Raw genomic sequence first — 26029 nt, 5'->3', positions numbered from 1 at the left:
CCTTCTCTAGTAGCTTTTATCTGTGTCCTTTGGATCACATATTTTACTTAGTTTGTTTTAGTAGATTGTTTCAAATGTTTGTGTTTTGTATTTTTGGTTTTTTGCCTTTTTCTTTAGGACTGTGTTATCTCACTGAATTTCATTCCACAGTTGCTGAATCGCTTGGTTATTTTGCAGCAGGTCCATTCCTCATTTTCTCTTTTCATGTTTTTCAGTGAGAAATAAGAGAGCCTCTTCCATTTTAAACAGTAGTCTTACACACATAGGCCCATGTCTCCTTTTGCATACACCATCTTCTGCCTTGCCACACCCATCCTGCTTCTCTCTCCCTCTCAAACTGTGCTTCTCTTTCTTTTGTGTTTTCTTTCCTGCCATTATACCACCTTTTTGGTCCAGAATTGTCCTTCGGTAAATTATAGATAAATATTTACTTCTTTCAAAGAGAGTTCATTTTATGCCTTTGAAATCTGGTAAAACAACTCTGGGCCAAATTTGGGCATCATTAATATTTTGTTTGCAGTTTTCTTGTATAGTATTTTTGGTGGGAAGTGGGGAGGGTGAGGGGTTTTTCTGTTTGTTTTTGTTAAACAAGAGTTTTTTTCAGGGAAGGACTCCATAACCCACTCTAAGTTGCAACATTACTTTCCATAAGTTATTCCATTACAATAAGTAGATTGTGTCACGCTGTAGAATCCAATTTTTTTATGTGACTATCTATCTGGGGCAAGCTGCTGTGGAACAGAAGAAAGAGGTTTAGAAGCTGGGGCACCATTTGTTTCAGCCTTAAATGGTTGTTCCCTTCTGAAGACAGCTTTTTAGGGTTTGAGGGTTTGTCGTTCTTCATCAATTGTTAGATAACACATATTCACTTTCTAGGCAATTTTTCTGTGGCTGCAAGTCCAGAGTGAGGTCTGAAAGATAATCTGGATTCACTCCTTTGCTTTTGCAGCAGAGACAGATGTTCTGCTGGGAAATTACACCCTCGGCATCACCTGTGCTATTCCACTTCTTTTACTACATGTACACACATTTACTTTATTAGTATTCTCATTGAAATTTAAAAGACCTTTGTCAATAAAGTAAAAAAGAGAAGGATTCAGTTCTTACCATCTCAGAGGTTTGTCTTCCTATGAAGTTTACTTTAGCTGGGGTTTTGTCCACACAAAATGCTTTCTATTCAAGTGCTGCCAGTTCAGTCATCTGGCCTGAGAGTAGTCCATCTGAAAACTTGCAACTTCAAGGTTATTATACATGGTGCTATCTTTCCAAACCTGAGAAGAATTAAAAATTTAAACCGTGTTGTGTTTACAGGGCTGATACTCTTAAAAAAAAATATTTTTTAAATCTGCATAGTAAACAGAATTGTAAATATCCAATGTTACTGGAATATTAGACCAATGTGAATTGCCCAATTTCCCTGTAGTCAGACTAATCTGTCTGGAATAGCACAGTGGTAGCTAAGCATCAAGGAAGAGGGGTTGTTGAGAAACCATGTCATTGTCACACAGTTACTTTTTAAAGTAGAATTCCACTACAACATTCATAGTGAACATAGCATTTATTTTAACCAAATAGGAACAGCAGAGTAAATTTATCAGCTCCATTCAGGAGCCATTTAGACAGTTGTGTGCTGCTTATACAATTGTGAAGATTTCTTATTAAACATTTTCAGAATCAACATAATTGAAACGAAATATTTTAAACTCTCAATCCCTGAGAATATTAGCAATAGAATTTTAAGTGAGGTTATATACTTTTGTTAGTGTTCTGTCTAATCATCAATCAGGACCTTGATTCAGAGCTACTGTAATTACAGCTGTATAAGGAAATGTGGATTTTCTGTTGAAAACTGATGCTTAACACATAATTTTAAGCACTGTTCTTTGATTTTTCTCACTTACTGTCCTTAGGCCATCTTGTTTCTTATGGGAGGGGTGTGGAATCAAATTGCTTGTATCAGATTCTGACCATCAGCCTAAATATACCCTTCTGCTTAAATATACTTATCTCATGCAAAATATTTAAGAATGTTGCTGAAAATATGTACAGCCTCTGTCTTAGATCCCAGGAGCTTGCCCATTTTATCTCTGTATTTTGCATTCTTGTTAACTTCTGTAGCTCACAGACTCTGTGCTCTCTCTGCAGGTCCAGTCTAGGTGCAGCAGCAAGGAGAACATCCTCAGAGCAAGTAAGTGCAGAAACTTCCTAGCTCTGTTGAGAAACTAGGACTGCCCAGAAGACAGCAAATGATAGTCAGAAGTGGGACTAAGTGGGTTTGCAGCAGAATTTAGTAGCTTAAGACAGTGAAATCCTGTCCAAAGGTAAAACTGTAAATAGCTCACAGTGTTCATGTATTAATGGAGAGTCACCTTTTAATTTATTCTTCCAAGTTGTATTTCAAATGACATGGAGGTCTGTGTTGTTTGTGATGTTTTGTTGTAAATGATCATGTGTGTGCGGGTTTTATGAGCAAGAATTAACACTCAAATACAATGAAAATGGAGATTCTCAACTTGAATGTGCATTATTTTTATTTTCATACCTGAACATGAATTTGAATGTCGGATTACATAGAACCAAACCAAAAAGTGCAAAGGTTAAGAGTTCACATTTGATCCAAATGATGTCTAGTTTAATTTGCACAATTCTTTTTCTTTGTGTTGTGGGAATCTTTTCTAGTCTAAAATTTGATCCACCATATGTGCATGTATATGGATAATGACAGGACTAGGAAGTTGTTTTTGTGGTAAAAGAGCAGGCTGTCAAGAATTTTCTACCTTATGCAACCAATTGAATTAGCTGCTTCAAAGCTAGAGGATTATTTTGTTGTACAAAGTGCAGCTTAATGCAAGTAGTTATTTTTAGAGCTATCTGACATTTCACATTAGTGAAAGATAACTTGGTGAAGTCTGAGGAGTTGTTTAATGTCATTTGCTTGTACCATTTAGTAGTTTTACAATTTAAAAAAATCATTTGTTTGTCTCTGAGTCTATTTAAATCTGTGGTACCTCTAATAGAAGTGTTAACATTTGTTTGTAGGAAGAAATGGGAGAGAGAAAGGTTAGTAGTTACACCATCATCTTTCTTCCTTCCTTCATAAAGGCTATTCATGCTAAAGGGGCTCCATTTTCTTGACTTTTCTTGCAGAAATAATGGGTGTTACTTTTGGTGTTGGAAAAAAGATGTCAGAGATTAGGGAATTTTAACTATTTCCAAAAAGTCTATGTTGAAGAATGCATTTCTCAGAAGATTTTAACAGAATCTTTGACTTAAGCAAATGACGTGCATTAGGGACAGACTTGCAAATTTGAAGGTTGTTCTCTGGGCACCAGTCAAAGCATTCAAAACCTGTGAACTCTGTCACTTTTTAAGGTTTAAAGAGGTGAAATGTGAGTTTCTGAAGTAGCTAACAGTGAGTTTTAAGTAGCAGTAAAATTACTGCTAGAAGCAGTAAAAGCATCTAGTGGCAGTAGCATAAAGGTTGTTCACTGCCACACAATTCCCTCAGCTTTCATCACTGTGACATGTTTTTTCTTAGCATTTTCCTTCATATTTTCCAACTTAAAACATCAGGAAAATGTTTTTAGCATGTATTGTGTGGAATCTACTGGACCTTCAGGAATTACAGTGCTGCTGAAGTAGGATTTTTTCTCTATGCAGAAGTGGGTGTGGGAAGTGTGACTTTATTTCACAAATGCTTTCCTTTTCCTCTTTAATGATGTTGTCAACAAAAAACAGGCACGATAACTTGGAAATGTAAGCTTGCCAGGGAGATCCCCTTTGTTAAAACCAGGAATGCAGTTTTTCCATGCTACACTTTTATCTTACAATAGTTTAATTTGGATCATTTGTCCCTAGTTTTCTTATGGGAAAGTTAGGTTTGAGTTTGCAAAGTCTTAATATAGTTAGAAAATGTCTCATCAGCTGTTTCTCTCTTCTTCAGAATGCCAACTGCTATCTTAAGGAAAAGAATTAAGTCTATTAAAAAGTATTAGTCCTTGACAAATTCACATTGCCTGCTTTTTTCATCATGTTATCTTCTAAATACGTACAAAGAGATTGTTCAAATAATTTCTTCCAGAATCATTCCTGGAAGAATTAGGTAGGCAGTTTTGCTTGTCTCTACTTCTTCCTCTGAAAGGTAGTTACTGTGCTAATAGCAAAAAATAATTAGTGAACAATGTCTCACATGAAAAGGTAAGCATGTGTTAGTGCTGAACAAGTATTGTATATATAGATTAATTAAGAAACCTCCTCTTCTGAAGGAAGGACTTAGACTGCATGATTGTTGTCATGTTTTTTTACTTGCTTTTTATTAGAAGACTGCACTTGAAGCAATAATCTATTTTTTTTCAGAATCTGAAGGCATGTGCAGCAACAAATGAGATATATGTAGTGATTGCAAAGCAAAATCATGTCATTAAAAATTAGTTTCTATTTTTAATGCTTTCTATACTGTAATTTATGTTACTTAGGAATATCGTTACATATCACATATAGAACATCATCCACTTTGACTCTCATAAATACCTTCTTGTTCTAGGTAAATCCTTTCAAGATACTCTGCATTTGTAATTGTCTGAATCTTTCAGTTTATATCTGTTGCTCTTGTTTATGTATTCCTGCAATAGTTGTCTCTTCAGTTCCTTATCTTCACTTCCAAAATCCTTCAAAGCTTGTTGTCCCCTTGTTTAGTTTCTCAGTAAGTATCATGAAATCAAATACACTGTTGGTTTCATTTTCAAACATCTTGTGTCATATTTTCTCCCTACCTGTCCCTCACACTTGGGAAAAGCAAGCTTTCTTAGGTTGTCCTACTACCTTCACTCCAATCATGCATTTAAACAACACTTTGCTATGGTGGCAACAAAATCCTGACAATAGGTAGGATGCCCACTAGCTGGAGACGCTGTGGGCTGCCTTAACTGCCCAGTGATTTCATTGTGCTCTCTCTATCTTCCTTTCAAACCTTTGCAGTCCCATCTCACTCTTGGATTGTAGGCTCACAGGCACAGTGTCCCCTGTTGTGCTTTATCTGTGCACGGCACAGAGCATGTTGTGTTGGGTAGAACAGAATGGAGTGAATTGTCCTGAGTTCATAGAACTGAATTAGTCTCAGATTATCATCCTCAGTTTAAAATACTGCATCACCTGGAAGGGCTTCTGTTGTACATTAACCAATCTCTTCATGCTCATCAAGACCTCTGGTATGTTCTTCACTACAGATAAGGATATACACTCTCTTGATTCTAGTTGAATACAGTGTCTTCCCAGGGTCAGACATGAAAGCTCTATAGTGGTAACTAACTAATTTAATTTGCTCCGAAGTGCTAATTAGTTTCAGTAAAATGGTTTAAATGAACATCACTACACGAATCTGCTCGCTGTGGCCCACATGAATTTGTTCTTTGTCATTGCAGGTCACAGTGCTGTTGACATTACCAAGGTAGCAAGAAGACATCGCATGTCTCCATTCCCATTGACATCTATGGACAAGGCCTTCATCACAGTTCTGGAGATGACCCCAGTGCTTGGAACAGAAATCATCAATTACAGAGGTATATTAAATTGGATTTTTTGTGAGCATGAGGGTGATTTCTTCCCTATTTGGCAACCTTTCTTCTCTTTTATTAATGTCGTGAGGTGTCTGAAACAGTGCTTTTTCCAGGAAAAACTGCTTTAGGAAATACCTGTAATAGGGGAAACCTTTCAAAGTTAGGAGAATGCCAGTTGAACTCAGTGGTGCTCCCTGAAGGAGTCTGTAATGGAGCACTAATAAAATACATGAATTAATTTTCTTCCTGTTTGTATGATATGCAGCAAACATATTATACTCAACCTGAACGTGCCTCAGTGGACTTTCGTAGATGCCGAGTAGCTGAAAGTTGTACTGTGATTGTCTCACTGTGGAAGATTCTCAGTAAGGCCCTTTCCCATCCAAGATTAATGATCAAAGCAAAGTGAATATTGATTCCAAATCACTTTTTTCTATATCTTTATCTTTAACAGTTCATCTCAGTCTCTTTTTCCAGTTTCTTGTTAGCCTGCTAGTCATTCCAAAATTTTTCCTCTTCTTCTCATAAATGAAATTTCTTTTCTATTTTAACACTACATGATCATTTTCTGAAATTACTTCCCTTTAATGTTTATCTATCAAAACTTTGTAATTAAAGAGTAACTGGTTTTGATGTATACAGTGAGGTTGTATTCAAAGCACCAAACAGCGAGCAAAATATCAGACTTTGTGACTGTATCTATACTCATGAAAAATTAGGGATAGATGAAGTGATTTTCTGTCCCTAAAAGGAATTAGCAAGGCATCTCTCATGTTTATTCAGCTAAACTATCCTCCTTCCTCATAGTGTCTATTAGGTGCCTCCCTAAGCTTTTGTTTTTCCTTACATCGAGCCTGGGAGAATGTTCTTGGCACATAACAAAACCATGACAGGAAATATGCTGACAACCTAAACTAGGTAGGGAAGCAGAAACCTCTTCCAGGGATTGTTCCAGATTGTCCAAAAGTTAGGTGGTGAGTGAAGAGATTGTGGAACTATAAAACCTCAAAAGGCAAAACTATTTAGGACACTGGTGTGCTACAGACAGTGGAGAGGGACGAATGGTTTCTGAATGGAATATTCCTTCTTCTGGCTTGGAAGGTCAAAGTTTTCATGCCCTTTGCCAAATCTTTGTGCTACCAGAAGCCTTGACATACTGGTTTAGCAGACTGTATGCAGTACCACACCTGGGCATTTAGTGACTCCAAGCAGAGTTCAGTGCTCCTCCTTGCCTTGGCAGCAGGATTTCTGGGAAAATGCTCCATATCCTGCATTCAGAACAGCACCAATACTGGATCAACAAGGAATATGCATAATACACTCTTTACTTTCATAATGGTGTGCAGGTTAGAAGGCACTAAGGCATAAATACCTGAGCATAACTATTGAGCCTTTTTGGGTAGCTGCCAGTTAAATGCCTTTTCTAAGACAGCCTATTGTGAACAATATAATGAGCTGCAATGTTGGGTACATTTAGTCCAAATCAATGCTACGTATGCAACCCTGAACTCCTGAAATAAAGGATGAAAGACTGGCATCTGCCTCCCTGATAAGCACATCATATATTTATTTTGGTATGTCAGACACAGTTGAGGTACTGTAGGATTATTATTCTTCTTTGAATAAAAGAAGTTTTGATTCTATGTCCAGAATGTATGTATTGTTATTCCTGGCACTCTTATTCTTTCAAAAGTAATGAACTGAGTCTGCTGAGTCACTTTAGTTTTGACCCTCTTCCCTCTCACCCAAAACACAAGCATTAGATTGATGGTAACATTAGCAGGTTTGAGACAGATTCTTGATTTAATGTCCACATAATTATAGCAACAATTCCTTCATATTTTTGCACTGTAGTGCAAAATTTTATCTTGCAGTTTATTTTTCAAGTAATTTACACTTAATTTAGCACTGTACGTTTTCCAAGTATATAGTATAAAATTTCAGGATTGAGCCTATAGGAGACAGCCTAAAAGATATGTCTGTGTCTGTGATACTGCAAATTCAATTCTCTTAATCTACAGATACAAATCCCAAGGTGGAAATGCATTTTCAGAAGTTCTTAAATGATCACCATAATCTTATACAGACAAATACATAGAATTGTTTGCATAGGCATATGTGTGTGTGTGTGCACACACTTCTTTGTTGGATAAAAGACGTTGATTTTGAAGAATGCAATTAATTAAGAACCAGTTTTTCAATCAATTAAGGGTTCTTTTTTTTTTTTTTTTTTTTGGTAATATACATCAAATTGCAGAAATTTGTAAAAATTTCATTCTGGAGGTGTGAAACTGTATTTAAAAAAGCCCTATTGTGCTGTGTTTGTTTTCTTTGTGATTTTGTGTCTTGAATTACAACTGAGCTTCTGAAAACTATCTTTCAGGAGCACAGTTTCTCTCCAAGAAAAGTGAAATGTGCAAAATTCTAGGAGTGCTAATTGCCTAATTAATGTAACCTGATTTAGTTAAAACTAAACATATTTCATAGCATTCATCCTCATAAATAAAGCTGCTGAATGTTATTCTGTACAAATACCCTGTACAGTCCTGATTTTATTCTTGATTAAGTCAAGGTAGGCTGTAGTCTCACAGATCTATCTATTCTCTCCTAACATAAGGGAGAGGGTTATTAAAGTTGTCTTTTGAAACATGACTTTCATGCTGGTGTGTTGCTCAGTGACTATATAGATCATTTAACCTCTTTCTTATTTTTAAAAAATGGACTGTCCCAAAGCATTTTAAGGAAGTGTCATAAACCCAAGGCATCTGAAGCATATTTCTCACCTGCCATCAGTGATATCTGGTATGAAGCCCGCAATTAGGCTTTTATTCCAAATAAATGCCTGAGTTTTATTCCAAACTATACCTGAGTATAGTTCTGTGGGTACATATGGTGAAGTTTTTAGACAACATGATTATGATTATTCTTCTGAAACTAAGAAGATGCAGAAGTTTAATTGATAATAAAATTATAATGCAGAAGCAATCTACATTTTATGAGCTTAAGCCAGAGAACAGCACATGTATTCCTGTCTAGTCCAAGAGCCTAAATGATTGGTTTGGGAGCACTGACTTTTCATATCACACTGAAGTGCTACCAGGGCAGTATTTACAAAATCCATCACTTCCTAGTACAAGATGTCTTATTGCTGTGCACCAGAGAAATCAAAGTTCTTCATGGAACTGTACCAGGTTCAACACCTAAGCTTAGCAAATACCCACATTTGAAAAGTGAGTTTAATGTAATTCTCCATGTTGTGTCAGAAAGCTATGAGCATCACAAGGGGCAGTTTGATGGCATTAAAATAATTCAGAACATCTTTCTGAATTATAATTAATCAAAGTAGGGTCAAACTGTTTGACATATTTTTAGAATATTTTCTTAAAAGAGAGTGCAGAGGTAGTTAAGATTGTCCTCTAGTTGCTGACTTGGTTCATTTTAAATGCCTAAGGCTGCTGCAGCAAATAATTCTTACATTTTTCTTCTTGTAATGAAACTCATTCCCATTACTGGCTAGCCATTTATTCCTTTCAAATATTGCATGGCAGTATGCCAAGAACATACTGTTCAACTTTGCCCTAATTGGTGTGATTTTGCATGCAGACAAGAAGCAAAATGAAGGCACAACATGCCTGCTAAAATTGGAAGTATCCCTTTTGTATCAGATTTCGTGCATCTATGAACAAAAGATATTTTTACTAGGCCTTTGATAGCTGCCTTTTCTGTGCTATAATTTAAATGTCTGTGTCTGCATTCTTTTACTCAGTATAAGTGTACAAGCTTCTGTGAGCTTTCTAAGAACTTCTGTATTGTGTATCACAGGCACTGACATGCAGGTTTGCACAGGTGCATGAATTAATGGCCATTACAAAAGTGCTTTTCTAGTTGCTTTAACAGGTTTTAGCAGCATTTTCATGGCAATACTTATTTCAGCAATGCAGCATGAACAGTAACTTCAGGCTGAAAGTTGGTACATACGGATGTGAGCACAATGTTGTTATAGTTACAATAATTAATTGCTAACTAAATCAGTTTGTGTTAAAATAAAGTGAAATACAGTCTTCATTATAATACCACTTCACTGGAGCTGACGTTTTCAAATCAAGTAGGTGAACTTTTTAACAAAATCTGCCCATTTAGTGTGCAGCACTAGCTCTTCTGTAAAATAAGAATCACACTTTATGCACTTCTCTTTTTTGGCATGTCTCAAAGACCATAATCTCTAAAGCACATATCCATGCAAGTTCTCCTGGCAGAAATAATCATGCATCCTCTCTTTCCATCACACTTCCAGCTGGATATTGCCTTCCAGTGCCACAATGCACCCTAGGAGCAGGCCTCTATTATGAGCAGGACTTCCCTTCCTTTACTTAGACATAATGGAATCAAGCCAGTCTCAGTGGTTCTGACCCCTGTGTCCCTTCCCAGTACATCTAATCACACATGTGATAATAAATCTGCTTTCTCTCTCACACTATATCAAGGACCAAGTTACAAATTTTCCACTCTGTTGCATGTCATACTAAAAAATAAAGCTCTTGCTGATGCCATGAAAGTACCAGCCACTTGACTGAGAGTGAAATAATTCATATATGTCTCTACAGGGAGGCTGAGCCAAATTACAGCTCATCAGCCATAGTTGTTAAGTGAAGAGAAAAAGTATGTTTGAAACAGCTATTAAAATATTTAGAACTATAACACTGTAAATTTATATAAATAATTCTGACACTTACGTGCACTCACCCTCCATTAAGCAGAAATGCTCTCAGCAATTAGGTGAAGCTAATATATTGCCAAACTTCTTTGTCAATTTATGAAAACTGGTCCATTGCTAATGTTCTCAATTCATCACCTCTCACCTTCTGTGCACAGGAATCCCTTTTGAAATGTCATTTTACAAATTTTTAAAAAAGAAATTTAATAAAAATTCAAATAAAGGAAAATAAAGAAAATGCATATATTCAAGAGATCTTAGGTGAAAAGCTTGTCCTGAAGAAACAAATGCTTGTTTTTCTGTCTGGTCCTTAATCAGAGCTATCACCTTTGGGTTTGGATACTTGGCATTCAAATCTACTGTCAGCAATTTCACCATAACCAGGAGCAGAGACTTAAACAAAGCTTTTATCATTATGTTCAGACTCCAATCTTTTTTCCTTTATGTAGCGTCAAAAATCTAAAGCCTGAGAGATCTATCTGTCCCATACACATACATTTCACCCATTGGAGGGCGTGGCTGGTAACTTCATTTCCCCTTTCACTCACTGTAATGACACAGAGCATGGTCTTTTTTCTTTTTTCTAGATGGAATGGGGCGAGTCCTTGCTCAAGATGTATATGCAAAAGATAATCTGCCACCATTTCCAGCATCAGTCAAAGACGGTTACGCTGTCAGAGGTAAACACTCACTTTGTGGACATGTAGTATAGTGTCTGCTGCTTTATAACCTGTTAATTCACCTGTTTTGGATCCAGCAGGAGTTATTTTGGTTTAGATTTGATACAGATCATTGCTGGGGTCACAGTTATATAAAATGCATTGTCTTGAAGGAAGGCCACAAAGCTGAGTTCAGATCTTTTGAGTGGATACAGTTGTACACGAGCAAATGTACATCCATGTGTGCTCCTAGATGTGCACCTCTGTTGCTTGTGCATTTCGTGGAAACATTTAAAATTCAGGACAATAGCAGAACATCTGTTTCTGAATTACGGATTCATCTTCTATTCCTCTGTTGTAGATTTAATGAGGATTTTTTATATGTATTTTACTTTGTTGAACCGTTACAGATATTGATTACGTCAGAGAATTTCTGAAGAACTTACCATAATGTTCTCTTATGGAGACACCTCAAAAGGAGAGGTTCTTACTTTAAAAATACTGCAGCTGCCATGTATAAATAAAATTAGTTTTATGACTCTATTCATTTCAAGCAGCAAATATGATTTCCCAAGAGACCTGAATTCACACCCTGCTTTGCCACTAGGTGCCACATCACTTTGAGCCAGTTGCTTCTCTGTGCGTCAGTCTTTTACTCTGTAAAGTAGGAACAATGATGCTCACCTCATATGTCTGTGAAGGAAATTTAAAATACACAGAATCGAACATTATACTAGTAGTGGTTTAATTGTGGTAGCAGTTGAATCATCATAACACCATGTTGAAATTTGTACACAATAGCCAACTTTCTTCTAGGGACATTAAAATATCTTTTTTGTTACTGGCAGTTCAAACCATGGAAAGCAAATGCCCATGAAAGAGACTGCCTGCAGACCCAGGCAATGGATGTAATCCAGTAGCTTCTCCATACATTCCATATAAAAATAAAATTTCAGGTCCACAAGATGAGTGTGTGTGAGAGACAGGCAGACCAAAATGACTAGTAATTTGGTCTGGGGAGTGCATATGTAGCCAGAGAAATACAGGTAATGTAACACTGAGAAAAGCTAAGAGAGTGAGCTCTGAGTAGAATGCTGAGTGACAAGGGATCAAGGCAATGCTGTCTTGCAACCTGATTGCTGCAGGGTAAGGCAAAGCACGAGTACAATCTCAGTAAACATGCAGAATGAGCAGAGTGATCATGAATGCCATTTTCAGCAACTTCTGTCAGAACCAACACACAAAACCTAATTTTGGTGGTGAATTCAAGCAGAGTAACACTGAGATATTTGAACCCTACCAGAGAACGACACTAAAGCTGGTGAAAGGGCCGGAAGGAATGTCCTATGAGGACTTTGGGTTTGTCTTGTTTGAGAAAAAGTATGTTGAGAGGTGACCTCATGACTCCCTACAGCTCCCTGTGGAGGGGAAGGGCACAGGGTGTCCAGTGACATTATGTGTGGGAATGGTTGAAAGCTGTGCCAGGGAAGGTTTAGCTTTGACATCAGGAAATAATGCTTTACTAAGAGGGTGGGCAGACACTGGAACAGACTTCCTAGCGAGTGGGTTGATGCCCCAAGCATGTCAAAGGCATTTGAATAATACCTTTAATAATTTGCTTTACATTTTGGTTAGCCCTGAATTGATCAGGCAGTTCTATTCTATTCTATACTGTTTTGTTCTATTCTTATTATTCTTGTGAACCTGTTATCTTACCATATGGGGGAAGAAAAAAGCTTTTAGGCAGGGATAATATTGACTACATTACTGGATACTTCTTACAAAAAAATAAGAATTAGCTTTTAGTGGCATGTCTGCCCAAACCCCTGTCCTTTTCTCATTTTTTATCAGTTGTGTATCATCTATAAACTTTGTCCCTGCATTATTATTATTAGTGGGGGAATAAAAACTAATTCAGTAGCATTTTATCAGGTTTAAAATACTTTAGCTATTAGGGATTTCTTTCTCTTCTTTTGCTGGATAATACAAGCCCCCTTTTTTTTTTTCAGTGCCAGCCTAACAACTGTTTTCAGTAGTATTACATGCATTATTCAGGGATATCTAGTAGGAGAGTCCTTTTCTACTTTTTTGAGTTCACTCTAAAGCTCATAGATTAGTCTGTTTGATGGGCTTTTAAAGCTAAGTTAATTATTAGTCTTCAAACATGGCTAAGTACCACAGGTAATGATCTGCAAAGCTGCAGCCAATGCCTGAGTACAAATGTGATAAATCATAGACTGAATGGACATCCTAGGTGTATATGCAGAGTTCCTGAAGTAAAATCCAAGTTATTAAGATAACTGATTAGATTTCATCTCTAGGAAATCAACTTTTGACAACTACAGATTTAAAATTAATAATAATGCAGGTTTAAAGGTAATCTTTTGACCCTAGTTTGTTTGAGCACTCTTGGCAACATGACCGCTGTGCTTGGAAAGGCAGAGCTGCTTCTGCTTCACACATGCTTTACACCATGGTAAAGCCTATAATACCACTAAAGCAACTTGCTGAAAGACCTTTGAGGCAGGCAGGAGTTTAAATGTCATTAGTAATTGTGCCTTCATTGACCCTGTAAAAGTGCAGATTTGCTAAATTGGAAGTCCTGAAGACTTGTTAAATCAGTGATCTCGGACTCCTAATTTTCAGTATTGCAATACTGTCATGAACATCCTTAAATCTTTATTATTAATGTAATTCCTCCTAGTCTTCATTTACATGACCTCATACTGACCAGAAATTTTCAGTTAAAAATACTCTGTTTTCTAGACCGTGTGTTTTTCAAAATAAACACACCTCAAATGGACCTAAAAGGTAAAATGTTTACAGAACTTCTCTAACCTTAGTCATGAAGAACTGAAGTGACTGAAGAACTGAACATTATATCATCTTTGCTCTTCTCCTATTCTTTATTTATAATGCCATCATTTGTTTTGGTTCAGTGTTTACCAGTTATGTTGTCCCTCTTAACAGCTGCTGATGGCCCAGGAGATCGGTTTATCATAGGGGAATCCCAGGCTGGTGAGCAGGTGAGCACAATTTCTTTTCTCTTTTTTAATGTATTTTTCTTCTGTAAGATTTTGCTTTGTATTTTTACTAGCCTTGCTAGTGCTCCAAAATTCAATAGTCTTGGATGTGGTGTGAAGTAGGACACAGCTGTACTGACCCTCCTGCTATGTGCCTTGGGACATGATTTCAGAAAGTGAGGTAGTACAGTTACATAAGGAGCTAACAAGGATATCCCAAAATACTTCAGAGCATTGTGCTGACATGTCTGATAGGCGTGCATACAGTAACATTCTGCCCTGGTCCAATGTTTGAGGACTTGAGATTTCTAGAAGCGCAACAATTCATAAGCAGAGAAAAGAGTGATTTAACCCCCTCTTGCTGACAGATTTTTTAAGGATGTCAGCCCAATAACTGTTTTCATAAGATGCTTCCATTTTTCACACTGATAGCTGCAAACTGAAGTGTATAAATTTTTTATTAAGCTTTTACAGACAGGTAACGATCAGAAGAATCTTGAGGAAGCCTGCCAGCAGTTTGAGGCTGGTTTGTGAGAAGAGTGTTTGCGCACCTTAGCTGATACGTGGATTGATTTTAAAAGCAAGTTGAGGCATGACCTGTATTTATAGAGCACCTGCTGTGCTCTATAAATATTCATTAATAGATGCATTTTGTGATTTGTTCTCAAATTCAAGAGCATATTTCATTAAATTTCTGTACTCATAATGGGGTAATGGGAAAAAAAATCAGTTATGTTCAACTACTGTTAGTCTGCCCATTTAATCATACCTGGCAGCTGTGTTCAGAAAAATGTTAGTCCAAAATGTTTCTCCAGCTATTTCAAGTCCTGAATTATAATTCTGCGTATTGTATGTGAAATGATGGAAAAGGGGATAAGTAACAGGCAAAACAAGGAATCGATCAGTTTTAATGAGGATTTTATAGTATGTCTGCTTTGACTGCTAAACAGAAAAGTCCAAGTAAAATCGACATATTTCAAAGGTTGTATCCGGTTTTAGAAGTATCACCAGTTGCAGGATGATTTAATTTTTTTAAATGGACTTGAACCATCTCTAAATGTGTAATAGACATTTTTTTTTGGCTAATTATGATAGGAAGAACTGTAAAAATTATTTTTGCTTTATGCCTTATCCATCATCATAAATTATACTTTGGTATAATAGACGTCTTCTTAGTACTGATATTCATGTGAACTTAGATTAATGGATCAGTTGCACAAAATATGTAAAATTACTTTAAATTCTAAAAAAAAACAAAAACAAAATAATTCAGCAGTTTTTTAACCTGCCTTATATTTTTTTAGCCCTCCTGACTGCATTTTCAAGCATTGGTCCAGAATCCAAAAGATTCAAAGTATTTTTACAACCCTTTTTATGATCATTATAAAGTAGCAAGAACCAGCAGAGCAATCCACTGAATTTTCACTCCTATCACTATTCCCCTGTCATCAATATTATCATTTTGCTAGTTAAATATCACAGCACAGTGTTGCTTAAAAGCAGTACTGTTGAAGTTGTCTCTAATGGGGGCTACTTCCCATTAGAGATCTGAAGTGTTTCAGTGTCCTAATCAGTTCAGCAGGTTTGTACAAAAGATAAAAGGGCAAATGGAAGCTGCTTCCCTCCAACAAAGTTCAGGAGCACACAAATGTCTCTCTACAGGGACAGTCTGTCCTCCCAGATTATGGGGAATAGGAAGGCTCTCTGGCAAGGAGCAAAAATTGGGTGGGAAGCAGGCATGCAGAGAGGCTATTTCTGAAAATACCAGTGGCAAGTTAGAAAAACAAGACTGTTGACCTCAGAATAATTGGTCAAAGTTTTTTTCTGGGGCAAACACATCTTCAGGTTCATCTCCTTCCCAAGAAATTATTTATAGGCTTGGAAGGCTCCTCAGTCTCATTTCACCCTTCAGTCACTCTCAGCAGCAACATTCTGCTTTTCATGTTACAGACCAATTAACAGAATGATTCACAGCAGGGAGTTCAAAATAGATTTAGATTTGGCTCCTCCTGTAGGGAAAAAGGTTACATAAATGCTAGTAGCAAGGAAGAAGATGGAACTGAGAATTGCAGGGAGGCCATATAGCCAAGTTGGACATTTCTATATCAATTTTTAATTCGTGTGTTTCCTGATTTCCATCTCCAGATGGTCGTGTTTGTGTTAACCCTTTTTTTGTATATCAGGGAAAGCTTTCAGGCATTAGCCTGCGTTAGGAAGGTTAGGGCACACTTGAGATTACTGGTCATGAGCCATCCACAATGGCCTGTGTGTAGAACACTCAGCCACAGGAAAAATGGTTTTCCTTCTGTAGACTTACATAGACCATAGCATTTCCTGCAAGACTTTCTAGAGGTCTTTGTAAGAGGCACTACAACTAACCAGCCACAATGTTAGAATGAAAAGCAGGCATTTCCCACTATTCCATTAACTTGTGCCTTTTTACAGAAAGGAGCATGGAGCATTCGAAATTACACAGGAGAGGTGTAATCATGTGCAGGAGAAAATGCCTGAGATAGGGGTTGTGCTTAGTAAATTATTTCTGGGATTTATTCGGTGACTAAAATTGAGTAGGTTATCAGTAATGAAGGCAAAGGACAGAAACCAGCATTGCCCCATTGCAGGTAAAAGTGAGATCTGAAAGGCCTTTAGAAGAGCTTCTGTGAAATTTTTGTGCATTAATATGTTTTCCGAGAAGCAATCATTTCTTTATCTCCAAAAAAATCTATCATAGAGGAACACAGCCCTGGAGATGCACAAATAAATCTGATGGTTGACTTTTGTTCATAAAGTTAATCTGATCAAATTCTCAGCAGACAAAAATGAAATTAAATTTATGAGCAACATGACCAGTTCTAAAAGCAATTGTATCATGAATTTGTTTAAATGTATCACATCATTGTAGCTCAAAAAATTAACTCATCTAACAATAAACTCCAAACACATGGTTAGTTACAGCACATTTTATCACCATCGGCTCTGATTTATGGCAGTAGGAGACATTTTGTATTCTTTATGATGCATTTTAATAGGCAGAATTTTTTTATGCAATACATTCCTCTGAAATTTGTCATTTAAGCCAGCAATACTTAGTAAGTTCAGAACAATATTACCTGTTTGTAATGTATCTTTAGATTATATCTACAATGGTATGCAAAATACATAACCCAAGGCTTAAGCTTTGCCTTTTGTAACATTTCTTTTCATAAAAATCAAAATTACACACGAGATAACATTATTTTCCCTTTTAAGCTGCTTTAGTATAAATGACAGTGTTTCAGCTATCCATCCACAACTCCTTGAATAGTCTGGGGTGAGGAATAAATGCCATTTTCTTAAAAGTGTTTTTTTTTAATGTCATCTGGTTTAGATACCTACATTATGATAGCACGAATCTTGCCCTAAAAATACACTAACAGTGACATATGGCAAGTGTGGGTTTTATTTATGTTCTTCTCCAAGGATACTAAATTTCCATCACCTGTAGAAAAGGGTTAAGATTCAGTCAGTTCTAGGCTCAGTTGTTTCTTGGAATACAAAGGTCACTGTGATACTGTGGTAAGCCAGATACAAACCATCCTCAGCCTTTTCCTAGGACTTCTGTCCCAAATGTGTGAAATACACACATTTCAAAGTGAAACTCACCTTTCAGAGGTTATGACAGTGCTGAAGTGGAGTAGAAGAACGGGCAAGGCAAACAGCTTTATGCAGCTGAAGTGCTGACCACTGGTCTAGAGTCTGGTCCTGTCTGTCACTCCCTGACAAAAGTCATGGAGTAAATTCCTGCTGGGCAGGAGCAGGTAACAGTCCTGAGAGGTACTGCCTGCAGCCTCTGGGTTGCTGCCAAATGTGTGCTAATTACAGTTTGAGAAGTCCTGGCTGTATTCCAGTGCTGCATATGGAGTGTAGAGTCAGTGTGCACATGTACGTGTGACACGTACAGATTATTTACTCTGATCACAGCTGCATAGATCTCTGTGTAGCACATGTTCACTTATAACAGGGAAACCTAGATAAGCCAGGCTTACTGCAGTGCTGCGAGGAGCCAGCAATGAAATCTCAGTCACCATATCAGCTTCTTTTAGTTTCATTTTTTAGGATTTTTTTTTTGGTTATATATTTCTTAAATAGTTCTGGTCATATTACAGTTTTACCCTGGATTTTGGCAAATGTTTATTAAAATAGTCTACCTGGTGAGAAGTGTTATTAAAACTATATAATTTGTTTTATCATATTGTTCTGATGTTTTTCTGTCCTTTGTACTGCTTCTGCTGAAACTTTTTTATGTCCAGTGACTTTATAGAATTGTAGAATATTATCAGTTTTAGGTAATTCTAAATTGACCCTTGATAGATATTCTCTGTGAACTAGTATTGAGCTGTCTCAGTGTTAGGAAATCTACCTAAAAATTAAGCAGTTGGTTACATTACTATTACATGTTGATTTTTCATAAATAGTGTGCTGGTAAAACAAAACAGAACAAAAATCCAACCAAAGCAATTTCAGCCCTAGCAGCCAGAGTGCTCTGCAAAAATATTTATGTACTGAGGACTGCTAGATTTTTGTTCATGGAAGTTTCCATCTAACAGTTAAATTTTTAAGGCAGTTATTTTTCTGTGTCAAATATTTTTCTGAGCATTAGTATATTCCTTCTTCTGAAAGTTGTTCATGTGATAGAAATATAAGGAGAAATAACTGAAGCCGCCTTATATGTGGCCATATAAATAAAACCAGGTGTGAATTGGAGTTTATTGTACACGTTGATATTGCTCACAGTATATCAAGAGTCCTGCTGAAAATAAGAATTCTGGTCTTTCAGATAGATTACTTGCATAAAGTTCCAGTAGCTTGAATTTTTATTTTTTTTTTCTAAAAAGAGATTAATTTCTGGTTGGTTTTTCTTTCAGCCAACTCAGACTGTGATGCCTGGTCAGGTAATGCGAGTTACAACTGGTGCTCCAATTCCATGTGGTGCTGATGCAGTGGTGCAGGTGGAAGATACAGAGCTCATCAGGGAATCAGATGATGTGAGTCACAAGTTAAAAAACTCATTTTTCTTTTGTGTGCAGCAGTAAATGGCACGTGATACAATCCTGTAAATATGAAAGACAGTCATACAGAAAAGCTCTTCGGTAATCTGAGAAGTTTGAGGATTTTTGCGTCAGTTCCTAGTGGCAAATCTCACTTTTTCAGGCTCTGATAAGAGTACCACAGACCTTCCTGTTCTGACTGATTTTTCAGTCATCAAAAATGTTGAATGCTGACTCTGAAATGCTTGGGAGCATGATTTGAGTGAAAGGCACATGCCTGTTGAAATCCCTGCCTACAGTCCGATTCAAATGCCTACTGTATTCACATTTTAAAACACAGGCTAGTGGAAATCTCACCATAAGAAAGGGAAATGTTTTTTTTAAATTGCATGATGATCTCAGAATAATACAGTGAATTACTGCTGATGTAATTAAAGCTGAATATGATTTTCTGTGAAAGTGAACTGTTTCAAGTGCCACAAAATCCATGAGATAACTTGGGCTCCTTTAAACTGTGCTATGAGCACAGTTCTGTATTATCAGAGTTGGTCTTGTTTCAGCAAAGGAGAATTTGGTGGATTTTGGGGAATACTTCTTGTACAAATACCTTCCAGTGAATCTGTTTAGAAAAAGAGGTTTTGTTATGAAACAGGGTAAGTTTTTTTAAACTACAACTAAGATTTTTAAAAGAAATTTGTGCTCCTTTAAAATGAGAACATTACTGAATTTAAGACCTCTGAAAACCAAGAAATAGATAAGATGCATATTCCTCCAGACTGTAGAAATAAACCTATTTTTGAACAGATTTTCCAGCCTCCCTTTAAATCATACCTAGTGGACTACATTACAGATACTGCAAATAAGAACATAGAAAGAAAACACAGAAAAAAACCGCAGAAAAAAATCAATACTGTAGTACTAATTCTGTGTGCACCATTGTCTCAACATAGGGAAATGTGCTTTTTATGAAGCAGAGGAGCTCTCTGTAGACAACTTTATTCCAAAGAGTCCATCTTAGACTTCCTTTGTGTTGCTGTGTTTGCTTCTGAATCCCAGCTGTGATTTCAAGGCACTATCATCATATTTGCTGTCATCTGAGAGACTTCAAGGCGAGACGATGTGTCTCTTATTCACACAACTTCCAAGTTCAGCTTTGGAATGAACTATGTGTATAGTTCTGTGCTCAGATCAGCCTTTGCTCTACTGCTGCTGCTCTGACAAGCTGTTCCACTTCACCACAGCTCAGTGTCAGCCTTGTAATTGCAGCTGGGGTGCAAGCAGATGAATTCTAGTGTTCAAAACTGATAAAGACTGCAAAAACTGAAACTCACTCTCAGGATCCTTTCTCATGCCTTATTAATCTTATTAAATGCATAGATTTTTACATCTAATGAACTCAGCAAGCTGTCTAGGCTGTCCTTCTTCCTGGCAGGGAAATTATTGAAAATTTCAATCCTGCTTTGAGGTTACAGATGTATATGTATAGATTGTATCTTCCTGCAAAATACACCATTTCCTTCACTGCTTTTTAATCATTCCATTAGCCTTACTGAGCAAGTTTTTTGTGGCCATTGCCCACCTTATCTTGAGAGGACTACCACATTGCAAATATAAGCACTACATCATAATGTAAAACCAGAATTTTTTCTAGTCTAAGTTTAGATTTAGTGCTACTGACAGGCTGGCACTGTCAGTATACTGAAATGTATATATCATCAACTCATTTGCAAGGCTTAAAATTAAATATTAATGATAGAGGTCATGTGCCATTTATTGGCATTGAATGAATCACCAAACTGTTGACATTCTGAACAAGGAAATGCATCAGACTCTTCAGGCCACTGTCTCTTGTTCACAGTAAATAAACAAGATGAATGAGCCCCTTTCTGATTCACACAAGGCTCTCAAGTAGGAGCATCCACTACAAGTATCTCCATGAGAATCCTGGAACAGCTGCAGCACACAGCTTCTTTCCACCTTTCTGCTAATGTAATGGCCTACTGACTGCCAGACTAATGGTCTGTTTGAAGTGCCATCTTTGGAATGGTTTGACCAGATCAAGTTGGCTGAGAGGAGTAGAAAGAATCCACTCAGTATACCAGATCAACAATGTAAACAGGAAAGCTATATAAACACAGGTATCATTAAAAAAAAATGGAACGCTAAAACTACGTGTTCAGTGCAGGTCCTCCCCTAGTGAGCTCATCATAAAGAGCATTTCTTAAAATGCTGTTCAGTTCTGGCACACATTGTGTTACAACCTTGACAAATGAATCAGGAGAACAATATAATGCTTAAGCCATAATGTCTCAGTGTAATGAGTGCTGTGTAGGCTTCTGAGAAATTAAACATTAATCTTCTTTGAATAGTTCAGCTGACCATATGTGATGTCCTTGTGTTTGTAGGGCACTGAAGAACTAGAGGTTCGAATCCTGGTGCAAGCTCGACCAGGCCAAGATATCAGGTCTGTATTTATTAAAATATCTCTGTTAGGAATTGAAGGGCTGATGAATTTCAAAGTAATTTTTTAATTATGAGTGGTACTGACATTTTGACAGTCAGACTAAGGAGCATCCATGGACACTCCAGACCTGGAGCAGGACCAATGAAGGAAAGGTACTTTGAATCTCATCCTGTTTTTCTTTCATGTTGTTTTTCTGTCCTGATTTTCAGACCCATAGGACATGACATTAAAAGAGGTGAATGTGTGCTGGCTAAAGGAACCCACATGGGTCCATCTGAGATTGGTCTCTTAGCAACTGTTGGAGTAACTGAAGTAGAAGTTAACAAGTTTCCAGTGGTTGCAGTAATGTCAACAGGGAATGAGGTAAGAAAAGTTTGTTTAGAATTATAGTCTGAAATACTGGGGGTTTTTTTGAGGCAATGTTTTGGATAGTGACTTCCACCCTACTCCCAAGCAGACTCCCTTTTGACAGCAACTCATGCTGACATGAGCTATTTTTGTGAGGCATCAACCCATAATAATCTGCTTGTGTTTTCTCCCTCAGGGGCTTTCTCACAGGTCTCGCACTCTCCTTGCCAAAATTTTGATAATGTATCCAACCATGTGCCAGCTGTTTTCCTCCTGCCAGCAAGGGAGAACCTGTGGGGTAGTTGGGGTTGTAATTTCATGTTGCCAGTCATGACTGAAGAGTAATGTCTTTTAAGCAACAGCCTCTATGTCTACAAAACAAATGGCAGACAAGCTGTCTTGGAAAACTGAATAGTTCTACCAAATGCCTTGTTGCAGTATTGTGCCTCAGTATTCTTTCTTATAGTAGCACATGTTGAAATCCAGACACTCTCCTGTTGGTAGAACAGCAGACCAGCTTTCTAATTGCTTTAACTAAATCAGAAAAATCAGGTTTAAGATTAACTTAGTAAACTAACTTTACGTATGTTGTGTGTTGACCCAGGCCAGCAACTGTGCCCTCTCACTTTTCCCAGCAGCAGGACAGAGAAAGAATAGGAAGAGCAAAACCTAAAGAACATGTGGGTTGAGATATATGGGTTAAGACAGCATGAAGTTTTGTCTGTCCTTTAAGACAAACTTTTTGAAATCCAGCTACAAATATTAATTCAATAGCTGTATTCTCATACAGCTTGAATATGTTCAATTTGAAAGATTTTGAAAACTTTTCATAGGTTGAATTTTGTCATCTGGGGTACACAGATTTCATAGCATAAACAGGGTGTGGCATGCAGGAACCAAACCACTAACTGAGGAATAAATCCATAGAGCTACAAGGATTACATGTGGTGATTTTCTGATTGGTAACTTCCATATGACTGAAGTTTCTTACATGTCATTAAAGGGTCCTTTACTGATGTAGACATTCTCTTTTGTAAAATGTTAAAGCATTCTTTAACATCCTATGACAATCTTCACAGAAACAGAGCTGCAAGCCAAAGCATAAAATTTACCCATGCTCCACTTCTCATTATTCTTACCTTACTACCTAATGCTGTGATTTTGACAGATATATTCTTATTAGTAGTAGTATTATTTACATCCTGTCAATATAGTATTGTCCTTTTGTGTCCTACATTGGAATTTCTAATGTATATTTCTAATTTCTAGTATATATAAAACGTACATTTACATATGTATAGTTTGTAGTTTAGCTTCTAAAATACATAACATATGTGAGGTAATTGCCACAATAGACTATCTTAAGAGAAAGTTTTTAATCCAAAACAGTAATTGATATAAGAACTAAGCATAAGGCTTCTGTCCATTAATCCAATGCAGACTGTTGTATTTAAAAGACATCTTTTTTGGTGAGCTGAGGATGAACTTCAAAATGTTCGTTAATGCCTTTAAATCTGGTTAACAACATCAATGAGGTTCCCTTAAAATAGTTTAAAGAGGAACAATAATGAGAAAACTTAAAAGTTTTTTGTTTGATTGCTAATACCTGAGATTAGAAGCCATGTACTCATAAAGAGTAAGAATGTTTTGCAGACATGAACCAGTAGAAACAACTAAACAACATGGAGGATTGGACTAAACAAGCACATTATATACCTTATTAATTTAAATTCACTAAATCACTTTATACATATGTTTCATGATATGTGTTGAAAAATATCCTGTCCAACCTGAAGAAAAAATTCTCTCTTGTGTAAAGCACAGTGTTCCAAGGAGACTGACTGAGAGTGTTTCTGGTTTTATAGCTGCTGAATCCTGAGGATGACCTCTTGCCAGGCAAGATTCGGGACAGTAACCGTTCAACTCTCCTAGCTACAATCCAAGAACACGGCTATCCAACAATCAACTTGGGAATTGTGGGTGATAAGTAAGTACCACATGTTAGTAAAGATGTCACTTCATATTCATGTGATGCACTTTATGGCATCCATGGGAAAAAGAAATACTAGAGAAAATGTCACTCATTATAAATGTCACAGTGTTGTGACAAGGCACATCTTGGAGAAAGTATTTCACCCTTTTCATTATAGGAAGAAATAAGTATATTCTAATATTAGGACGAATCTTTTGAAAAAAAATCATTTAATGGTGTTTAATTTGTTTTGCATTCTGTTTGTTAAAAAAGATAATCTATTTCCTGTTGAAATTGAATTTATTGCTGCAGTATCCTTCCAAGTGCTATACTTAAAACACATAAGGGGAGACAGTTCTACAGCAGCTACACTTTTTTCTGATCCAATAAAGGGAGAAGAAAAGTTTCTCTCAGAGTTTATTTTCCATGCCAAAATTGATTCAGAGTGTACAATTTTGTCATATTCTGAGTAATTGTCTTTTGAGAAAGGCCCCAGTGCTGCATATTGGCCACCATTTCCAGAAAAATGTGAAAGAATTTTTTTTTTTTAACTTTAGTGGTCTTTACTTTGATTGCTTAGAGTAGCACCCTACTGATCAGCCTTTCTGTTCATCTGACAGCTATTACTCCTTGTTTCCCAGTGGTAGTAAAGTGACATCTCTTGAGAGCTCTGGGAGAAGTGATTGAAGTGTTCAGCTTTCTGTCCTTAACAACACTGGGCAGTGGCTGCTATCCATGGCTTGAGTTTCTCAGCATAATGTATTTCCTCAATGTATTGAGACCTGGAGGCTTTGAATAGTCTTTTTTGCTTTTCAGTTGGGGTATCAAACCAACTGACAGACTTGGTTTGACAGGGAGTTGTTCAGGTCGTCCCGGCAGGTAATTAAAAGTAAAAATAAAAAAGAAAAGCAGATAAGCAGATGACAAGGTCTCAGTCAGGGACTAAAAGGGAATCCAACCAGGTTACTATTACAGAACAGGTAATTTCAAACCCAGTCTTCCCTGAAGCATTCAATACAAAACATCACTAGCTTGACAGAAAGTGTATGAATGGGCCAGCCACTGCATGGTTTTGCAATAATTAAACCAACCTGCATGGTGGCTGCAGGAAATGCAGTTGAATTTGAAGTACTCATACAGAGAATGTGACATCATAGTTGTGATCTTAGGGAAGACAAACCCTTCTGGACACTCTCAGTGCATCCGGGTATCCCTTTTTGCTTCTCTAGCCCAGCAAACTGCCGGTCCAAACAGCAAGAAATATCCAGCCCTCCTGCCCATGAATGCTTCCAGTTTCAGGTGGTGATGTCACAGAGTCTAAACTCATGAGGGTGTTCTTTCCAGGAGTGGTATCTAAATGTCCTGGATCACTCGAGCTTTCTATATTATAAGGACCTTTTTAAACTTTAAACATAAGTAGAAAAGTTTTCAAATTAAACTGTTATATCCAGAGATCAGGTTCTAGATTTGTGTAGCTAAGAAAAAAGAAAACAGCCACAGAAAGTCTCTTACCTCCTGGGAGTCATCTCTGTGTAGAGGGATTGGCAGAGGTTTTCTTCAGTAAAATACTGTAGGTGGAACTTTTTACCACCTGCAGAAGCAAAAGTAACAGCTACTGTTACCAACATTATTGTCAATGACAACTTATATCCTGTGTTACCAATGGCTTCATCCAGTGGAAAAGATGCTTTCCCTGGTAGTCCCCTCTGGAAAAATAAGAGTGTAAAGCTTGTTTGTTCTTTATGGCTTTGTTCTAATCAAATAGGTATAGTCTCAACTTTGCTGTAAAGTCAACACTATCAAAAGGAGAGTTTAACTTAAGGTCATTGTGCAAAACTGTAGCTATGTACTCCATTGCCTTCAGGAATTGTTTCTGTGACCTCCTAGGCATGGAGAGTCTGTGAAGATAAATAATTTTGAAAGCTCTCAGTAATAATGGCAAACAACTTTAGAATCATAGAATCATTTAGGTTGGGAAAGACTTTAGGAACATGAAGTCCAACCAGCATTGCCAAGTCCACAACTAAACCATGTCCCCAGGTGCCACACCTACATGTCTTTTAAATACCTCCGGAGATAGGAACTCCATCTCTTCTCTGGACAGCCTATTCCAATGCTTGATGGACCTTTCAAAGAATTTTTTCCTGATATCCAATCTAAATCTCCCATGCTGCAACTTGAGGCCATTTACACTCATCCTGTCACAAGTTACTTGAGAGAAGAGACCAATGCCCACCTGGCTATGCCCTCCTTTCAGGTGGTTGTAG

The 26029-nt window shown here is 37.1% G+C and overlaps 1 protein-coding gene across 20 annotated transcripts in view; it reads left to right on the top strand.

Moving 5' to 3' along the window:
- GPHN (gephyrin) overlaps window positions 1-26029 on the top strand; it is a 271041-nt gene that overhangs the window by 218909 nt on the left and 26103 nt on the right. For all 20 annotated transcript variants that reach the window (XM_038137440.1, XM_038137426.1, XM_038137424.1 and 17 more), the window contains 8 exons: window positions 2146-2188; window positions 5421-5558; window positions 10857-10949; window positions 13899-13954; window positions 18856-18975; window positions 21384-21442; window positions 21652-21805; window positions 23656-23777. In XM_038137440.1, the coding sequence (XP_037993368.1) occupies window positions 2146-2188; window positions 5421-5558; window positions 10857-10949; window positions 13899-13954; window positions 18856-18975; window positions 21384-21442; window positions 21652-21805; window positions 23656-23777 (785 nt within the window). The remainder of the gene's footprint in view (window positions 1-2145; window positions 2189-5420; window positions 5559-10856; window positions 10950-13898; window positions 13955-18855; window positions 18976-21383; window positions 21443-21651; window positions 21806-23655; window positions 23778-26029) is intronic.

Source organism: Motacilla alba, chromosome 5 (assembly GCF_015832195.1).
Source record: "Motacilla alba alba isolate MOTALB_02 chromosome 5, Motacilla_alba_V1.0_pri, whole genome shotgun sequence".
In the NCBI taxonomy this organism is placed as follows: domain Eukaryota; kingdom Metazoa; phylum Chordata; class Aves; order Passeriformes; family Motacillidae; genus Motacilla; species Motacilla alba.
This window is presented reverse-complemented; position numbering and strand designations above follow the sequence as displayed.